The sequence below is a fragment of the Ostrea edulis genome, chromosome 8, assembly GCF_947568905.1.
Source record: "Ostrea edulis chromosome 8, xbOstEdul1.1, whole genome shotgun sequence".
NCBI classification, from domain to species: Eukaryota; Metazoa; Mollusca; class Bivalvia; order Ostreida; family Ostreidae; genus Ostrea; species Ostrea edulis.
This window is the reverse complement of record NC_079171.1, coordinates 12840939-12861979: the sequence shown is the minus strand read 5'-3', so window position 1 is coordinate 12861979 and position 21041 is coordinate 12840939. Positions and strand designations below refer to the sequence as shown.

At 34.0% G+C, this 21041-nt stretch overlaps 1 protein-coding gene across 1 annotated transcript in view; it reads left to right on the top strand.

Annotated features, from left to right (window-relative positions):
* Nucleotides 1-4516: 4516 nt before the first annotated feature.
* Nucleotides 4517-21041, top strand: part of LOC125661841 (leucine-rich repeat and immunoglobulin-like domain-containing nogo receptor-interacting protein 4) — a 35012-nt gene continuing 18487 nt past the window's right edge. The window contains exons 1-3 of the mRNA XM_056146917.1: nt 4517-5324; nt 8064-10992; nt 13876-13947. Coding sequence (XP_056002892.1) covers nt 10811-10992; nt 13876-13947 — 254 coding nt within the window. The 5' untranslated portion in view covers nt 4517-5324; nt 8064-10810. The remainder of the gene's footprint in view (nt 5325-8063; nt 10993-13875; nt 13948-21041) is intronic.

Here is a 21041-nt window from a genome sequence, read left to right as displayed (position 1 = left end):
AGATAACAATAATAATGTACGTGCTGTTTCATTTTCATTATTTTTTTGCGGATTTATTCCGAAAATGGAAAAGTTCAAACATTACCAATGGCTCTTTTAATGTCAATGTCATGAACTCAATATGATAGTGCATTTTAATTTACCAAGAAGTGTGCATGTATTATATTTACCTGTCTGACATAGAAAACATATTCCATTTAAAAAATAATGTCTCCTTATTTTCTTACTAGATACAATTCTACTTACGTTACAGACCAAACATGTTTGTAAACATCATTTATAGCTCTCCATGTATATCTATAAAGCTAAAGTAGATCATGCGGATTTGTTATTTTTAAAGATAAGCTCAATCTAAATAGATGGTTTCCATATTCGTAAAAATTTAACCCTGCATTGCTATGTATATTTGTAAATTGTGAACCTAATCATATAAAGCATGATGGAATGAACCTAGGCATATAAATCATGACTGGGTATAAACCTAATCATATAAATATATTTATATTACAAATTGTATTTTCCTCTATGAGCCAACCAATTTCAACACGCGACACAATACGTTCATATAGACGATGACTGGAAAAAGAACTAGTTTAAAGCACGCGACTGAAAGAGCGTAATGATTTGTTACAAAGATCTCGCAAAATCAGACCTTGGATGATGGTTGGAAATTTCCGTGGATTATCATCCGAATATTGGGGTTTCCTAGCTGCAAACTACAGTGTACCGTGTGATGTTGATGAAAGACATGGTAAGACGGAGTGTGACATCATGTCTGTTTTGACATACGTCACAATACGACTGTGACAGGGGCGGATCTGAGGAGTTCGTTTTCTGCAAGAAAATATTTCATGACTTATAGAAGGAATGTAAACACAAGATGATTAAGTAAATGGATATGAATATAACAAGATTCACAGAATCCGCATCAAATAAAAATCCGTCAATATTGACCATGAACAGCTGCTGCACATGAATCATGACTTCATGTGGTAAAAAGAGTGAATATGTAAAGATAACAAATAGTGATCAATCTCTTAAATCCTATCATAGGAATGCAAAGAAGGACAAGAATGTTGTATTATATTTCTTTCTTCAAATAATTAATTAAGAAATCCTACGAAAGTTACACTAACTAGAGTGCTCACACAATGTGTTATCCTGAACCAATACGTTGCACAGCTTACGTAATTTTAGGATCTTCACAGTTTGACAGTTCACAACTAATAAACGAACGGATGAGGATACCGGTGTTTTGTTTTAGCCACTTTAATTGTAATGTATTTGAAATGAATATGGCAATGTTAGTTTGCCAAATGATAAATTTGAATATAATATCCTTTTTAAATATATCATTCGATCATCATACAGAGAAGTATGTTTTACAGCAGTGATTTACGCACTTGTAGAATCTATACGTCGTATTTGGAAACAACGAAACAATCTGCGAAAAACCGTTATGACCACATTGACGTTATATTCCATAGATGATTGAAAAGAGCGCTACGATGTAGTTTTAACGAGAAGGAAATAGTTCTAAGAGTTGTCAAGGGTGTGCGTTCCCGGACTAGAAAACGATGAACAATAAATGACATGTTTCTAAAAGTAAATGATTAATAATCAACTTAGAAATTAAAATTTCAGTCCCATGATTTCAGATCCTCCTCGCAGAAAACTCCCCCTGTCTGTGCAGTGTTAGAAAGGTTTTCTATAGAGTCCGTGCTGAGTTTACATGCAGTATCCACCTACTGTATTGTATCATGACCTCAAATGTTTTGACTGTAACGAATGCAATTGTAATGTAAATATATTTAAATACTTTTAAAAATATTGTTATTTAAGCTTTCAAAAACCTCTAAAATGTACTGGTAGAGAAAGAGTTACACTAGTAATTAGATTTAAACGTTTGCAGATACTGGAGAGACAAAAGTTTATAGATAATGTCGCCAAGGGACAAAAAGAAAAGAAAAAAAGAGTCTCGATTTTATACATGTATTGGACTTCATTATTTGTATTATGATGTCGAACTCGAAGTATTTGTGACATAACATATGTTGTCCAGCCCCGGATATAATTGATAAGAACCTCCGTTATACAAACATAGGACTACACATTTGCAATCAATATGGGTCAATGTTTCTGGCAGGGGATCGTAGGAGTATGACGAAATAATGTTATTCACAAAGATTAACAAGATGTGATTTTACAAACGAAAGCGTACTATTGTTAGCAGTATAGAATTCTTTATGTTTATTATAACTCCATCCAATACGCTAAACAAGGCGTCAAGGTCGTTTTTACAAAATCGATGCTTTTTAGTACGTTTGTGGTGGAATTATAGAGCAATGTACTATCATTACAAGTTATACTAAAATATCACTCCACACTTCCCGTTTGCCGAAAAGTTAAGTTGTTGCTTTGCCGTCAACGTCTATGTTCAACAACGTAATCCGAGTCAAAAGTAACATGTAAAACATCTACAGAAAAGTAAACACTTCACTAAAAAACCAATCCTAAATCAGGAGAACCGATACTATTTTAATCCCGGTCTACTAACGAATCACTTGTGTAGCTCTCATAGTTCTAAGTGATTATGAATCACATGTGTAGTGTTCATTGTATTAATTGAAGTATGTAGTCTCCGTATCCACTTTAAAGGTTTTAAATGTACACAGATAAATATGACAGTTTACATCGCTCATGTATTATCCACAGTATCAAAAATGCAGACCCGACAAATTCAAAAAAACATTATCAGATCGTGGTGAATACATTTCCTTACTTCAGGCCATTTAGGCTAAATATATTTCAGACCTGAGAATGGTCCCTAAAGAATGAATGTGCATTATATTCAAACTTAGGAGCAGTGTTGACGTTGTTTATATCTAGAAGACCCATAGTATTATTCCTACGCGATGGTGATGTTTTATTATACAAGGATGCAACGGTCACTTTGTCCAGGATAGGGGTCTTGTAGTAACGCCTGTACATTGTTGCCTGCCTTTTTATTCTGAACAATAGGCCCCGAAAATTTAATTAGACTTCAACTTTCTTAAATACATTTTTTTCTGGTAAAAGTGCAACACAAGAAACATCATATCTATATGTAAACCTGGAATCTATTTAAAAAATCATATGTACTAGTTGTTATAAATCAATGAAATATCCCTCCTGTTGAAATAAAACTGAAGTGAACCGAGGAATATAACTTAACTGTAATTGGGGGTTATCTGAGACGTCTTTTGTGCAGTTATTATGGTTCAGACAGTATACAGAAACTTAGGCTCCCTTTTTAATATTTTCATATAGTGTTTGCAAATGGAGTCACTGTCTGGGACGACAGTATCCCACCCCACTACAGATTGAGTTGTTGTATCTGGCATATCCCTTGACGTAAATCCCCGTGATAACAGGAAATTCGAACTGTGCATTATTTTTGTCGACTTCATTTTTTATCTTTCTCATACTTGTTCATTTTTCCGCCTACTCGTTCTGTTTTGAGTATTCCCAGTCCAGACCAGCATAGCAGGTTAAGTTTTTCTTCCTCTATAATTATTGAAAGACGATGTCCCAAAGTTCAAACTTTTCATTACTTAAAATATTGTGACTTTCATAACTGTAACATAAATTGTGTTACGTAGGTCATATGAATATATCAGGGAAATAAGCATTAATAAACAGATCAAATTTTGACAAATTATGTAAACACAATCACTTTCTACAAAAACATTGTGTATGTATCATTAAGTACATCAGCTGTGTATCACGTTATCAAAATGTCAAGATAAAATCGCACCATGTATTTATCAATCGTTTCATTGGCATGATATTCAGATATCATTGCAAGTTGAAGTTAATATAACTCCAAAGCATATCAATTTCTTAATTTGAAAAGTGTTTGGAGCAAGTGTATTATCATTTGTAATTTGTCTATTTTTGCATTGAATTTGCAAGATGCAACGGTTTTTGGATATGCAAAGTTGAATGTAGCCCAAAAAACATGTTTTCTGTTGAAGCGACAACTTGTTTCCCTAAATTTCCTATTACACTGAAGTCCACATGCCACATAAATCAAATAGATTACACTTAAAAGCCTCGGCATGTCTTATATATATATAATTTATCTACGGAAACCGTGTTTATTCAAATGAGTTCATTGTTAAATTCACTATACGTGCATATTAGGGGGAGGGGGGGGGGTATCAAGATCACAATATAATATGGATAATACTTTAGCATATTTGCTAAATAAAGAAGAAATTGAAATTATTTGAATGTCAAGGAGAATTAATATAACCCATTTGACAGAAACTTTTACACGATTGTGGTTTGTCGTTTGACAACGGTGGTAAATAACGAAGACATATTTTGAGCATCACTGAAGAGACATTGTTTGTCAAAATGCGCATAACTTAAATAAACTTGCTTAAATTGATAAATCATGAAATGATAATATTCTTTTGAAATAAGGTTTTAACGTGTTCTATTGTTCCTTTGAAAATCATCTATCGACAACTTTTTTTTATTATTATTATTTAGTAGCTTTGATATAAACAATCGTTCCAAAGAAAAAAAAAGAGGAAAAGGTTATCTCTTCTACGTTTCTTATTAAAACAACGATATATTTGATTGAGGAAACAAACCTTCAAACATAGAATATCTCAGTCATTAACTACACGCATCTTACATACACCGAGGGGTTTGTTTTTGTTTACAATTACGTAACCACCTCGAGGGACCATCGCGTGTGAACCAGGACATATACACAAAGTAAACATTGTCGTCCTAAATATAACACAAAATGTTATGTTTTTGATCATATTGGATTTTTCGAATAATTCAGTCTTTCCGGGGATGTATATACTTGTTTATACGTCCCTGGTCTTACGTTTGTTTTCTTTTAAATTCAAAACTCTAGAGGATTGAGTTAGGCATCAATTTTAAAATCTGCAATTTAAAATACAGTTTGTTTCTCAATCATGTCAAATTGAATGTGTCTTTAATATCGGATATTCATCGCTGCTGGACTAGCGATCTGTGATTTCACACTACTTTAACTGAACATACAAGCCTTACTCAAATTCTTCGTTGTGAAAAATTACAATCACTGATGTTAGACCAGGATTCGTTCAATATCACACTACAATTTACCTTGTACACACGAACGCATACAGACATCTAGAATAAATACTGAATTCTTTTCATGTTTTACTGATGATTGTCATTTTTATGCCCCCTCTTTACTATCAGACTTATTTTTGGATGATAGATTGCTTTTCAGAGTATGGAGATGTTTTGGCTGGATGTATCTTTATTGCTGCAAGGTAATTTACGTCATTCTATAACGCTGCAATACATTTTATTAAATGCTGTTTAAAAAGTATGACACATTTGGATGTACAGGACTTCAGGGCGTGGCATGTTACCGCGCAAAATTCACTTCAAATATTTAAAAGTGAAGATAACCAACGGTGATCAATCTCATGTATGCCTTAAATAATACTAATTAGAGAGTAGGACAAACAGGGAAACCTGAATATACCAGAGGTTGGATAAGGTGAGTAAGCATCCCCTGTCAACCCTGTCATTTGTTCTGTGATCCCTTTTTTCATGTAATCAAAATTAGAACGGCCTATGAAATGGTATAACAAACGTCTTACAAAATCTTTGATTCCACCTCAGGTGTGCCCTTGAGTCCGTATGTGTCCATCTATTTTGTATTGCTTATATGAGTTAGGATATTGATCACTCTTTCTTGTCTTCACTTTGTTGTTTTTTTTACTTGACACTTTGTTTTGACCAAAGGATTCAAGTTCATAATAAGCTCCAAATCATATATTACTAAACAACTTCTACATATATTTTGACGAATCTATGGTTCAACTATTTATATATCACTCATACCTGTTACCGACCTGTATCCATTTAGATTCCACTCGTACTACTTACCAGAGTGTACATAGGATGCATGCAGATAATTGTAACAATATATAGGTCATTGACATAGACAGATACTAATAACACTTATAAGTCACTGACTCAGACAGGCAATGACACCGCTATATGACATTGATAAATAATAGCAACATTCTTAAAGTTATTTATTCATACATATAATAACAACACCATATAGGCTATTGATTCATATATATTATAGCAACATCATCTAGGTCATTGATTCATACTTACAACAGCAACATTATATAGACCAATAACTCAGATATATAATAGCAACTCTATAGGGGTTATTGACTCAGAACAGATAATAGCAGCATCATGGGGGTTATTGGCTCAGACAAATGATAGCAACATCATAGGAGTATTTGATTTAGAAGGGATAATAAAACGCAATCCTCATCAAAACATAATGTCAAAAAATGTATTTTAGTGACACATACGGCCAGAAAATTACCGACAATCTCGCATTACATGACATATTCATTAAAAATATGAATCATTGAATTTACAGAAAACAACAACGTTAGTCAGCCACAATATAAAAGTACTGCAAACAATGGAAGAAAAGTATGCATCATTAAATAATGCGGTTGATATTCCCCGATTTGATCTCATCTCCGGTATGTCCAGGGTTTCATGTTTTTCGGGCTCTCTATTTCGTATTCATTATAGGAGTTATAGGATTGATCTCTGTCCATTATCATGAACCTTTCATGAATGAAAATGATGTTTGTTAATATAAACTACGCTGTCGATATATCTAAATATCGAGTTTAATGCCACATCAAGATAATTTTTCTTCTCATGTAGAAGATTGTGAAGTGTAGATGTTTTGTCTTCAATATACACGGGAGTGTGAACTGCAGCGCTTCCGGTATATATTTGACGGAGCAATGACGCTCATAAAGCTCTGCAGTTCATACCTTGTTGGATGTTTAAAAATATTTCTGAAATATGAATACTTAGTATCGACACAACAGATTAACAATGATGTTACATAAAAAAATGTAAAACTAGGACGTACATTTTTATTCAAAGAACCTGCACTATGGTTTACAAACGTTCAGATGATAATGATCCGTTACATGAGAGCAATTGCGGTCATTCGTAATCGGATAAGTTAGGCATAACAAGCAGAAAGTATAAAGTTCATTTTTGGTCACAACAGGGACAAAAGTATATGCTTATATTTTCTAGGATAAAAAGTGATGATAACGAACAGCAATAAATCTATATCGATGCAAGATATTAAAATAGATCACCAGTTACTGTAATATGTGTCCAAAGAAAACATCAACAACAAAGTGGAGCATGTTCGTTGTGTATTATTCAACGTCCCACTTAAGAATGATTTCATTATATGGATGAAAGGTGAATATAATGGACAGTGATTGATCTCATAACTCCTATTAGCAATACTAATGGAGTGTAGGGTAAACACGGACCCTTATATATACTAGAGGTGGGATCAGGTGCTTAATCATTCCCTATCGATCGGTCACATCCATCGTATGCCCTATATTTTGATCAGGTAAATATATTTATCAGTAGTCAAAATCAGTGTGCTAAGGATGACCTAACAATCGGTATGAACACGTCAGACAGCATTTGGCCATATGCTAGATTGTATTGGCAAACTAGAACGCTATAACAAACTTACTTTGAACGAGATCGTTGAAACCCCTACACCATCAACTTGTTTACCAGTACCCTGCTTCGATTTAAAAACGTACCATATGCAGAACAAACTATTTCGTGTCGATTCAGTTGAGAGATATAAACACCGTAGGCAGGTAATAATGGAATATTGCTACAGGAAGTTGAAGGTGGAGAAACTGAAATAATCCCGATTAACATTAAGATGTGTTGTTAGTCTGTCGTTACTATCTACTTTAAATGAAATTTCTAAGTACGAAACAGAACTGGACGACTATGTGGTGTCTTACATTTCAAGTTCACTGGGATATATCGAATTGGTATATGACTGAAAATTATTATTATTAATATTTGATATGTCATCAATATACGTATCTGTCAAATTGGAGGCCACAGTAAGACATATTTTCTTCTCAGGTAGAAATTATTTAATACATTTTGCTTCATAGGAATATAGAAGCAGGTCAACAAACGAAGGAGCAAATTTCGTGCGCATGGGATTCCAACAGACTGTTGAAAGACATCATCACTGAAGACGACGAAGATATTTTCAATGAGTAACTCCAGCATATGTTTTGTTTCAACGTTAGAGTACTTCTGCGTATAATCAGAGTAACGTTGAACAGAATAATTTTATGAATGACTGATCACTAGATAGGACTAGATGCGTTCTCCATTTTTGTTGAAAAAGCAACTGTCTATGATGTCAAAAAGTTTAGTCTTTAATCTATAGTAAGGGATGGTTATGTAAAGTGTTGAAAAGTCATACATTTGGTATTGATTTGAGAACAGTTTTGCGAGTCTATCAAAAGTTATTAAGATTTTGTTTTAAATCTACATTTAATTTAAACCACTCCTGTTATATGTAATCGCACAGTATGTTTAAAGTTTCTCCTTCACAGCCGTTGATATTTTCGCGAGGAGCTAAACTATGTGCTTGATAGAACATGTATTGGACCCAGCAATGCATATTTGTAATTGTTTCTTTTTTTTAATGAAATTTGGGATTCCAGTATATATGTATGTATGGTATCTAATAATCACCCAACTCATTGAAAACTGAACAATGGTTTTGAAGAATTTCAACTTTTGAAAGGGCAGTTGGAATATAAGTACGATTACCGAAAGTGGAAATAATGGCAAGTTCATTTAGAATATAATTGTAATAATGAGCCTTATAAATAAGAACAAGTTTTGTTAGCTGTAACCAAAACATATTCTTTGTTCAACCTATTGAATTATTTTTCCTTCTGGTTTACTGAACACAGAAAGATAGATGACACGTGCTTTTGTTTTAACGTGTCTAATACTTACTTTTATTATTCCTCTTGTAAAAAAGGTGAAGATAACGAACAGTTGATTAATTTCATTTTAACAATGCATGAGGTTTAGTTTATATTAAGCCCATCGTCTACATAATCCTCGACATAATTCATAATAAGTTCTGTCGAAAATCAAAAGATCGAGTTCTTCTGTATTTAGAACCGTTTATAATAAGTGATACGTCACTATTACCAATGAAGGACCGCAAAGCTTACGACGTTTGTGCATGGAAGTATCTCTATTGTGCTACATCCCCTGTGGCACAGGAACTCTATGTTGCGATCTCATCCGAAGGAAGTCCCCATTTAGTCGCCTCTTACGGAAAGCAAGGAGTACTGAGGACGTATTTTAACCTGGATTCCTCCATGAGGTCATACCTGGTCATATGTATGCATATATTTAGCAGATCTGGACAAGTTTTTAGTTCCGGACATTTCAGGGGAGTGATGTAATGTGCAATCTTCTTGATAATAATTGATATATTAGTAATAAATCTAGCATAAATAAGTGATTGTTTTTTATTCAATAACACAACTTGCTGTTTTATAAAATCTAGATAATTTTCTTATGGCTTCCAGATTTTTCTGTTTTCGTATTCCCGAGAATATCGAGATCACTAGATAATTTAATTCCTATTGTACCGTTGTATCTGATTGGTCGAATTCCATTTGACGAACGCAAGTTATTTTTGTATAACCTGGTTTCGTATGGGGACACATCCCCTTAACAATCAGATACCGGGACTATTTTTTCTCTCTCTTACATCGCAGCACTGTTTCAGCCGTCTATGGAATAGAAAGGCAACGTGCACAATACAATGCTTCGGTTTGATAGACATGCTGTTTTCTCGTTGTCAATACTAGCATGTAATTGTACACAAATAACATGTAAAACAACTGTCGGTGTATGTATGGTCGAATAATAGATTAAAACAAGGATATTTATTCGAATTAATGATTTTCCAAGTAAGCTTTGCCCTGTTCATTTTGAAATACATTGATCACTGGAAAAGGGGGTGGGGGTAATTGCTTGATCCATCTTTCAACAATAGGAAACAAAAATTCGCACCTCATATTTTATCAAATAAAGTCAGACACATTGACATGTGGATCGCGATTTGTCACTTGTTTATATATCTTCTTGTGTATTCAGTATCAGCGACAACGTTGCATACAAAGGTAAGTTTTCATGTAGTAAAAGTTTTCACAGAGTTAAAAACGTAAGTTATTGCTTTTTCTGATATTTAAAGATTTATTTTCGATAGGCTTAAACAATGGAATTTTCCGCATTTTCTCAATCTGTCGGAGATGAGCGACCTTAAGGTCGATATATATTTCATAAGGGCAGCGAAGTACGCATTGCGTGCATAATCTACACATATGTTCTATCATAACAAACTTCACTTTCGATACAATATTTTGATAATGGCTAGGCTACGTAGAACTAAGATTAAAGATGGCGACCTACATAGCTAGACGCTTCGTGTCGTTGTTGCAAAGTAAATAATTGTGCAGCTCAGTTGACTTCTATTTTCCGAGTCTATGTACATTTTGATAAACGAAGGTTACCATCTTTGTCTCTTGCATTTAATTATGAGGATTTTTTTTTATTCTGGGACAAGTCATACGAGTAGAACCTGGTTTGGGTCAGTTTACGCTTTTTTATAATCATTGTCCCAGAATTAAAAAAAAAAACAAATCCTTAAATAATTAATGAAAGCAAGAGTTGCATTGTTTGTCTGCAGCCGGAAGTTATACGCGGAAACGTAACATCAAAATTGTTGATTATTTAACGCCGAATTACATACAAGTGCTTAGATATCCTGTCGATACTTTATGTTAAAAAAATCCATGGTTTCGTATTAAGGCTTAACATGTATAGCTGGACGTTGTGGATATTGGTATCCTACACTTTGATTTGTACTTGTGTGACGGGAACATGTCCATACAGTTGTAGGTGTTACAAGACGTCTACATGTAATGGCACTAAAGTGAATTGTAGATGGGGATTGCTGACCAGAGTGCCAACTGGATTTCCTAATGACACTTGTTACATGTAAGTTTGTACTCAACTTCATGCTAATAGCATAGTTACGGGTGCCTGAGCACACATTTCTTCTAACCTTGAATTTGTTAAATAAAATTATGATACCATACTTATATATTACCCCTTTTATATATTATATACGTTAAAGTTTTATTTGTTACTTATCTCCTGGTTTCATGATGTTTCAACAAAATGAAATAGAACATTTTTAATAGATATAAAGAAAAAAATATTTTAAAATCGATTATACTTTGGTACAAAAAAACCAAGCACATATAATTTCAATTAAATCAGCATTCCTCTATCCCCGATAACAGTTGTGCTAGTTAGAGTGTTATTAATTTACATTAGCCGAGATAAAAAAATACCATTACAACATCGTACGAATCAGATACCTAGCCCTGTTTTATTCAATTATGTGACAGAACTAAATAGTTGTGGGAGATATCATCTAGTAGTGGTTGTATCAATAGTTGCTGATACTTAGGTTTATCTTGTTTATAGTTTACTTTACTTCTCCTACTTGGATGGAAGGTGAATATATTAAACATTGAGTAATCTCTGAACTCCTATAAGCAGTACACAATAGATAGTTGGGCAAATACGAGTCCCTGAGTATACCGGAGGTGGGTCACGTGCCTAGTTGGAGTAAACATACATTGTCGATCACTCACATCCGCCGTGAGCCATATGTGTTGATCAGGTAAACAGGATTATCCGTAGTCAACATTGGTGTGCTAGGAACGGCGTAATAATACATATGAGGTAAATCAGCAAGCATTTATGACTCAAATAAGTCAGCCATCATTAGACCAAATTATTGGTTGTATTGGGAGAGTAGATTGTGACAACGGTCCTTGAATTAGATGGGCACATTTAGTTGAAATGAATACATGTTTGATGTATTCAAACTGAATACATGTACAATTTGTGTAAAACGATTTGTCTGATCAATGCCAATGACCTTGACTTCATGAAATCGAATGCTTTCCTGTGAAACATACTCTTTTCATGGACCGTCACTGCTGACAACCGCTAGTTTTTACAGCCGTTTTTGAATGTATCTGTATTGTTTTTACGGTGCCAAACTTCTTCAAAGATTATGAAGTACTTGTAAGTCATAATGATCATGCTTGAATCTTCCCCTAGATTCAACTGTAACCACGGACACCCCTCTCTCCACCTCTCGTCGAACAATCTCTCTTCGGTGTTTCTTTTATTCTTTAATTTTCGTCTCTTTTTAACTTTTTTCTGACTGTATCGCGGTATAAGGTAAAACGTCTAAACGATACAATATGGGAAATTAAATTCGAAACCATACCAATGCAACCTTCGGACATACGGTTCGGTTTTACTAACCAGTACATCAGTCCAAATCCATTTTCATCGGTTTTGTCCAATAGTCCAGTGTTTTTGGAATAAACTGCAAAAACACCGAGTATAGGACTTAAAATTGCAGCCTTTCACCGATAATGGTTACATCTCCATCTGACGCGGGTATGATAAGGCAGGTCATGCTTCATTTATGCACGTAAACTGCATAATTTTTAAAATATGTCTTACACAGAGAGAGGGAGCTACTAACTCTTAAAAACTATTTTGGTTGTTTACATGAGAACATTTTATATCATAACAACATGACAAACATGCGCTTCCATGTGACGTCATAGCATTACTGCTATAAATAGATCATGGAGGTACCTTAATAGAACATGTAAAAGTAACACATTATCCCAAGATTCAAATATTGGTCTAACTGGCGATAATGACGGTAAAATACCCATAGTATATCAGAATTACTGATAGAATCCTACCACTTTCAATAAGAAATAATTATTGAACATTTAAACACGAAACCATCTAGCTCATGTTTTATATTTTGCATGATGCTATGTAGTTTTCTTTAAACGTTTTCTTAACAGAGGATTATATCAGTAATTGCCGTGTACATTAGTTTATGACCTTTCAAACGGTGTATAAAAAGTCTCTAAAAGTATGCGGGCTAATGTGCTACTTTTGCAGTTTTATTTCAGTCTGTGACAGAGGAAATCGGATCGACATGCTAAATGGAATGTTTTCTCCGTTAAACAAAGTTGTTAATGAATGATATCAACATACCTTCTTAATAGCAATGAATTCTCAGCATTTCACATATATATTCCATATATCCCAAGTCATATATTTCAAATACTCTACATTTTGTCGATATTTGCATGGCACACATAAAAACAAATTCCTTGCATGTGTCAACATCACTCGAGGTATAGTCATGACGTCATCAGTTTACTTTCATATCGATCCCACCTGTGTTGTGTCTAGGGATCCGTGTTAGCCCAACTATTTTTTTTGTATTACTTATAGGATTTATGAGATTGATCACTGTTCGTTATATCCACCTTCCCTACAAAAGGAACAAAACGGATTAAGAAATGTATGTTATGATTTTTTTTCTGCTTGTCATCCCGAATAGGGATGCCGAAATCATGATATTGACGTGTTTCTGTAGTGCTAACCCTGGTTATCAGTGTCAGACCTTCTTTAAATATCAAATGCACAACATCTCTTGTTCGTTATTTCTATGATATATACTAAGGATTAGCTGATTAGGGAGATAATCTTACAAAACACTGCTGATATTGCCATATATATGACAATTTGATATTTGTTTTTCAGGAAAGTTTAGATTATGTTCTGCTCATAATATGAGACGCCGTTTTCTGAACCAGGTTTCGGTCTGTTTTCTGAAACATTTGGGGCATATTATGCCAAAAATATATAAAAATATTGCACTTAGTGAAGCAAGCATGACATTTGGCATGCATACTTCCCATACATCATTCTACAACTTCATTCAATAAATGTAAACTAAAACCCATTGCTTTCCTTCTTTAGTGACTTGGGTTGGAATAGAATAACAACAATGGGGAATGGCACATTTCTTGGATTGACCAGCTTACAGACACTGTGAGTATGTTTATCATGGAAATGAAAACTCAGGAATGGTTAATTTTGTATGGATTGAGAGAGTTAATTGAATACCTAAATACGAAATAGCTTAAACTTATTGAATGGGATTGAATGATAAAAGTTAAGATAACAATACAAATCCAAATGTAAATTACAATATGAGACTATAGTTCTATATACCTCCCAGAATACCACACGTAGTTATCCAATCATACGAATGACATCCGCAGCTGCACGATCATTAACGCATACTTTACCGCCAGATGGCGCTAGCAAAATCACTTTGTTTAACTTTACTGGATTGTTTTAGGCTTAAAAAGGAATACGCATGCTTAAACCAGAATGGAAAAGGGATTTTATAAATTGCTTTCTGCTTCTCACACTTACCGAATATTTGATTTCCGCATTAGACATATTAAACACAAAAGTATGTACTATATATATTTCTGTCTTTAGTGAACTTGAAGTGATTTAAAGTTAGATACGTTACACGAAGAATATGTTTTGGTTTCAGTTGGCAAAGCTTGTAACAACATTTTCTTTGTGAGGATCATAATTACAACTGTGTATTAAACGAACTTGGCATTTCTTTCACTTTTGGTAATCGTACCTATATTCCAACTGCCCTTTCAAAAGACGAAAACCTTCAAATCCACACTTAAGTTTTAGATACATTTAATATCCAAGCCAATGGGTAGGACAAATATGTATTTCCGTACCTATACCTTTCATAAGTAGTGAAAAAGTGTTTTTAAGAACCTGGAATGTTATCGAAGAAATAAGAAAATTCCAGAAATCGTGTCAAATACTATCAGTAGTTGGGATATAATTAGGAATTAAATAAGTGGAAATGAACGATGCACTTTATATTGATTAACGATTCAACAATACTATATTGGGCTACTTTAGGAAGTCAGCATTTACAATCAGTATTTACGATTGTTTCTGATTCCCCATTAACTAAAGAGCATTACTTTAGGTTTACCATTATTGAAAATATTGAAATTTGTTAGGCTTAAAAGCGGTAGTCATGATTAAATAAAAATGAGAAATTGATTTGATAAATTACTTTTCTGCTTGTCATCCTGACTAGGGATGCTAAAATAATGTCATTGTTTTGTTTCTGTATAGCTAACTGTGGTTATCTTGTTGAATTATCAAATGTACAACATCCTCTGGTCACCATTTCTATCATGTCTACTCAGGATTAGTTGAATCAAGACCTCTGGCTATGTTCTAATCATGCTATGAAACGGCTTCTTCTAAGCCAGGTTTACAATTTAATGTTTCTAAAAATGTGTTGTTTTCAAAATCTGGCGTGACAATAACTTGTGTATAACACTCAACAATTATTATTCTACTTGTATTCCGCGGGCATCCGAATTAGAATAGGTCCTCAGTACCCATTGCTTGTCGTAAGAGGCGACTAAATGAGGTGATTCTTCGGAGAAGACCGTGAAAAAATGATACCTCGTTTCACAGCAGGTATGTTGTGAGAAAGGTTCTTCCCGCTCAAAAGTCATAAACATGTAGTATAGACCTAAATATTGCAGTCTTTCACCGGCAATGGTGACGTCTCGATAGGAGTGGAATAGTCTCGGATGGGGTGTTAAAGAATACACCACCAATCAATACAATATAAAACTTGTGATTTTTAATTGTAATCTCCCACTAGAATTGTGGTATATTTTGCGTATTCAAACAAGGTGGACGTTAAAAGAGGATTTTCAAAAAGCCCAACGAACGTTTATTGAATCCATAACAAAACAAGAACCACGAATACCCTAATGTGGTCATGCGATTTTGAGTAAAGAAGGAAATGTATTAATTCCCAAATTCCATCATGGTTTAGAATAGCTTATACCTTCTTCTTTATAAATGTATGCAGATAGAAATTAAAACATGTAGATGTGTTTTTTCTTTCTCCAAAAAAGAGCATAATTTCCATAAATATTCACCACATATGAGTCTTAATTAATATGATAGTTAATTGACCAAGTGCCTAGGAGGTGTACACATGTAGATATCCCGACAATCGGTTGCTGATGTGATAGAGGAAATATCGATAAAGCAAAAGTTATCACTTCAGTCACATTGTTTGGGAAGCTACACATACAATCTACTTTGTTAAGGAAAGAGAAAACATAAACATTTAAAAAAATCAAATGAAAAAGTTAGAAATCATGATCCTGTTGTGTTTCTGTAGTGCTAATTGTGGTTATCAATGTGGATTATTGTTCAAATATCAAATTTACAACATCCTCTGCTCGTTATTTCTATAATGTGCACTGAATATAGGTTGATTAGGAATATATTCTTACAAAACACTGCTGATATTGTCATGAGTATGGCAATTTGACGTTTGTACTTCAGGATTATTTAGACTATATTATGTCGATGATAGGAGACGGAGTTTTTTGAGCCAGGTTTCGATCTGTGTTCTAGCTAGCTGTGGTCAAATCTTATTTAGATATCAAATGTACAACACCCCTTGCTCGCTATTCCTGTCATGTGCACTACGTTTCAGTTGATTAGGAATAGGTAAAGATGAAAGAATGTAAACTAAAGAATAAGATGAGGTTTGAGCCAAAATCTACCCTGTCAAGAAAATTCACCAAAAATACTAAATCCGGTATTTGAGAATTTGTCATTTATTAAAATGACCATTGTTATTCTTTATCTACCATAACAGCTGTAATATGTTTAGCGGAAAAATCTATATTAAACTGACGATGTCACCAACTTTGACGTTAATTTTGACGTTATATACGATAGCTTTCCCCAAGCGATGTTTTGCGTAGGAAAATAAAAATTGTGTCACATATAGAATTTTAATTCTTAATAAATGTGAAATTATTGGTTTTTATACTGATTTGAATGGGTATTAAATGGAATTGAAAGTACATCAGATATGGAGCACATGGGACAAAAACTGCAGGTATTCGCAGTAAGCTTTTCTGGTGCGAACATATAATACTCCGAACATCAAATTAAATAAACATTTATATACCGGTAAAGACGATTTCCTATTTCTGTCTCCAACTTCCCTTTCTGTGGCGGATTTTCAAATTTTTTTTTATATTTGTTAGAGTCTTGCATGCATTTGAAAAAAAAATGTCGACATTAAGGGTGACTCAAATTTACATCAATGAATTTTATGTGACGTTTGCGTTATCACTACTGTAATTCTTCACGAATCGAAACACAATGGAATTCATCGGTATTTGTTTTTGATTGGTATACACAATATCCCACGAACCTTGATGGTAAAACATCATAAATATATGTTCTCAATATTATATGCGTGGTATTTGGAGCAAAATGCCAATTCATTGGTATACTTAGGGGGAAAAAAGGCAGTGTATTTGAGAAACTAGAAACATAACTTCAAAGGGGAAATGATTATGAAAACGTTACGGAGATCAATGGTAGAGCATTCGCTCCGTAACAGCTCATGCTATGACCACGTCGAACCTGAGATGTGGAGATGTAGATATAAACGTACATATTATCTTCGTCAAAAGTGAGAATCACAGGTCTTTCAGATAGACACTTGATGCCACATCGAGTGTGTCTAGGGGTTCATGTTTGCCTCACTCTTCATTTTGTATTCTTTTTAGAAATTATGCAAATGGATCACTATTATATATTTCCCATGACCTTAAAAAGGGAGGTCTATGTCACAGTAGGCTTTGGTACGTTAAAAAATATAATTATATAGCTTTGAGTGCTAAGCATAGATTTTATATGTGGTGCTTCACATACAGCTGATGACCTCTCATTTTGTGTGAAAAGTCCTCGAAAGAACGTAAGGTAAACAAACAAAACATGAAATACTTCAAGTTAAAATATCCCCCCTTTCTCTATCTACCTCTCTCTTTCATAAATATATATCATGCCTCAAAAGACCTTCTCTCATACACATAGTCACACACAACTATCAACACAACAACACAACTCTCACTCACAACTATCAGTCTGAGATGTCACAAAAAACGTAAATGTGCTTGGGACTGTACGACTTAGTGAAACGAAGCTTGTACACCCCAACACTTGCTTGACTCAATTCAGTGTCATTGTGGATTGATCAAAATACAGTTTGCTCGTGTTACTATAAATAAAATGAACTTGATCTATATTTTCGTCTCATGATTGACTCACTTTAGACCGTGCATCAAAAAAATAGTATCATTGTTGGAAAGTTTTGAGCCCCTCCTGAAATACTTTTTTGAGTTTGTCTGTTTCTCTCTGAGACAAGCACTTAAATCTATTGATTTATTTATGGGCATTTGTGTTGAAAGTGAATTCTAAACACACATGTAAAACGACTGCGTAAATGTGAACTTAATCTGGAACGGTAAAATTGATGATGCGTCTTTCCGTGCGAATTCACCGGTGTTCAGGTCGTAGGACATTAAAATATTACCATGTCTATATAATTTCCCACCCTTCACAATATGTGTTTTTGAAATGAGGATATGACAGTTATAAGAAATGATTTCATGAACACGCAAGTTAATCAGCATAATATTTGACGTCATATGACCTTACAATTTCTTTACGTTGAAGTTTCTAATATTTTTACAGATGTGTCCCAAAAAGTGTCCTATAACATTAAATAACGTGATATCAACATCAATTTGGTATTTTTGTGAACAGAAAATGATACATAATAAAATTCTAGGAAAAACTAAAAATATGAACATTTGACCGTAGGGGCCCTTTTCTCATGACGCCAGTCATGTTTGATTTTGAACCGATTGAAGGACTTAGAATTATTAAGATTAATTATATTGAGTTTACAAGAACAAAATAAAAAAACCTTTTTTCTTTCTTTCGATTTCACATGTATAAATTATACACGACATAGCTTTGGACGAAACATCGAGCTCTACGATGTTTTCTCCATCAAACTATGGATATAGGTCTAACGTCAACACCAGTTTTTTAAATTAATTGTAATTCAGCAGCCATGGTAGCTAGTGTCGCTTGACTCGCTCGTCCCCATGCTTTTTTTTTCAAGGAAATTATTTGTCATGTATATTGTGACTTTTGCAACTTTTCACTTTTCGAACTTCTGCTTGTCGCATACAATATGTTGTCATATTGGTTACATTAATCATCATTTCTACAGCAATATTAAGTTATCCGAATCTCATAAAGTTAGTAAAATTGATTTGAGAAATACAATAGATAGAGATATAAAGCAGACTATGAAAAACTTAGATAAAAATGTTTGGGGAAATTAAAAATTCTAAGGATAATTAATATTTGAACAAAAGTGTCTTCGTCATATAGGTGGCGAGGATATTTATCGCAAAAAAGTAATCAATTGTCACAATATCAAAGTACATCGAATGATTCCCAGCAAGATTCAGGAAAATATGTACCTAGTATCACACTGTAATAGTGAGATTCAACAAACTATCATCATCTTTCACTTGTTTACTCTTGGGTGATTTTCTTTTTCTGACTGCCTAGATGCATATTGTACACATGTAGGGGTGGTTTCGATGACGTATATAATATCAAAATTACCTTGGTGCGTATAGAATATACGGAAGGTGAATATGAGGAACAATGATCAATCTCATAACTCTTATCAGAAAAGCAAAATAGATATTTGGGCCAACACGAATCCTTGGACGTACGAAAGGTGAGATCAGAAGTCTAGGCGGAGTAAGCATCCCCTGTTGACCTGTCACACCCACTGTGATCCCTATATAATGATTACATTAGCAAAGGTATCCGTAATCATAATCAGTTTGACAAGAACGGTCTAACAATCGGTATGATACACGCAGACAACATCTAACCCAATGGTATATTTTATTGTCAACCTAGATAGTTATAAAAGTCATACAATATATTACAATGTATATGAAAAGAGAGACTGTTACACACTCTATACCATGAAATATGAATCATCATATGGCAGAAATTTGATGAAAAGATTTTCACACATGGTACTTCGTTGCTGTAATTTATGAAGATATAATAAGATAACATTTTCCCCCGATACAACGTTGTGACTGGTCCTTTTTTGAATTCTGATGTCGTATAGTATATCTGTATAACCGTTTTTTTTCTGTGGAAATTTTATCTACACTGCGTCCTTTGCTAAATTTATAATAAATTGGCAGCCATTATGTGATCATTGTCTCGCATATCCTTAAAAGGTGAAGATAACGAACAGTGATCAATCGCATAACTCGATACAAGAAAGGGAATTGGGCAGACGTGGATCCTTGAATATACTAGGTCGGATCAGACTGTACCTAGGAGGAGTAAGCGTCTCCCGTTGACCGGTCATTGATGTGATGGATGAACGCAAGCGTTGTTGTAAAAACGCGGATTCTTATATGAGAGATAAGCATTTCATGAAGTCGTACAAAGCACGGCTAGCATTTAGAAGTATCTTTGCGAATTACATTAGCGTATATGAACGATCCAATCTATATTGTGTAGCATTTGAACAATATTACTTTCGCAAACTCTATGGTCGTTATAACGATCTAGTTCTTCAATACAACCCATCACTGGGCCAAACACTGTCTGACATGTAAAACTTATACGGTACCACTTGTCATGCACCAGATGCGCATTTCGACAAATAAAAGCTCATACCGATTGCTAGGCCGTTCTTGACACTCTGATTTTGACTAGGAAAAATTCCGATTTCCTGATAAGGATATATGACTCACGGTGGGTGTGACTGTTCGAAAGAGGATGTTTACTTCCCCTAGGCACCTGATCCAACCTGTGCTGTGTCTATGGATCCATGTTAGCTCAACTATTTTTTTGTATTGCTTATAGGATTTATGAGATTGATCACTGTTCGTTATATTCACTTTTCCTACAAAAGGAATAAAACGGATTTAGAAATGTATGTTAAAATTGTTTTTTCTGCTTGTCATTCTGAATGGGGATGCCGAAATACTGGTATTGACGTGTTTCTGTAGTGCTAACTCTGGTTATCAGTGTCAAACCTTCTTTAAATATTAAATGCACAACATTTCATGTTCGTTATTTCTATGATATGTACTAAGTATTAGCTGATTAGGAAGATATTCCGACAAAACACTGCTGAT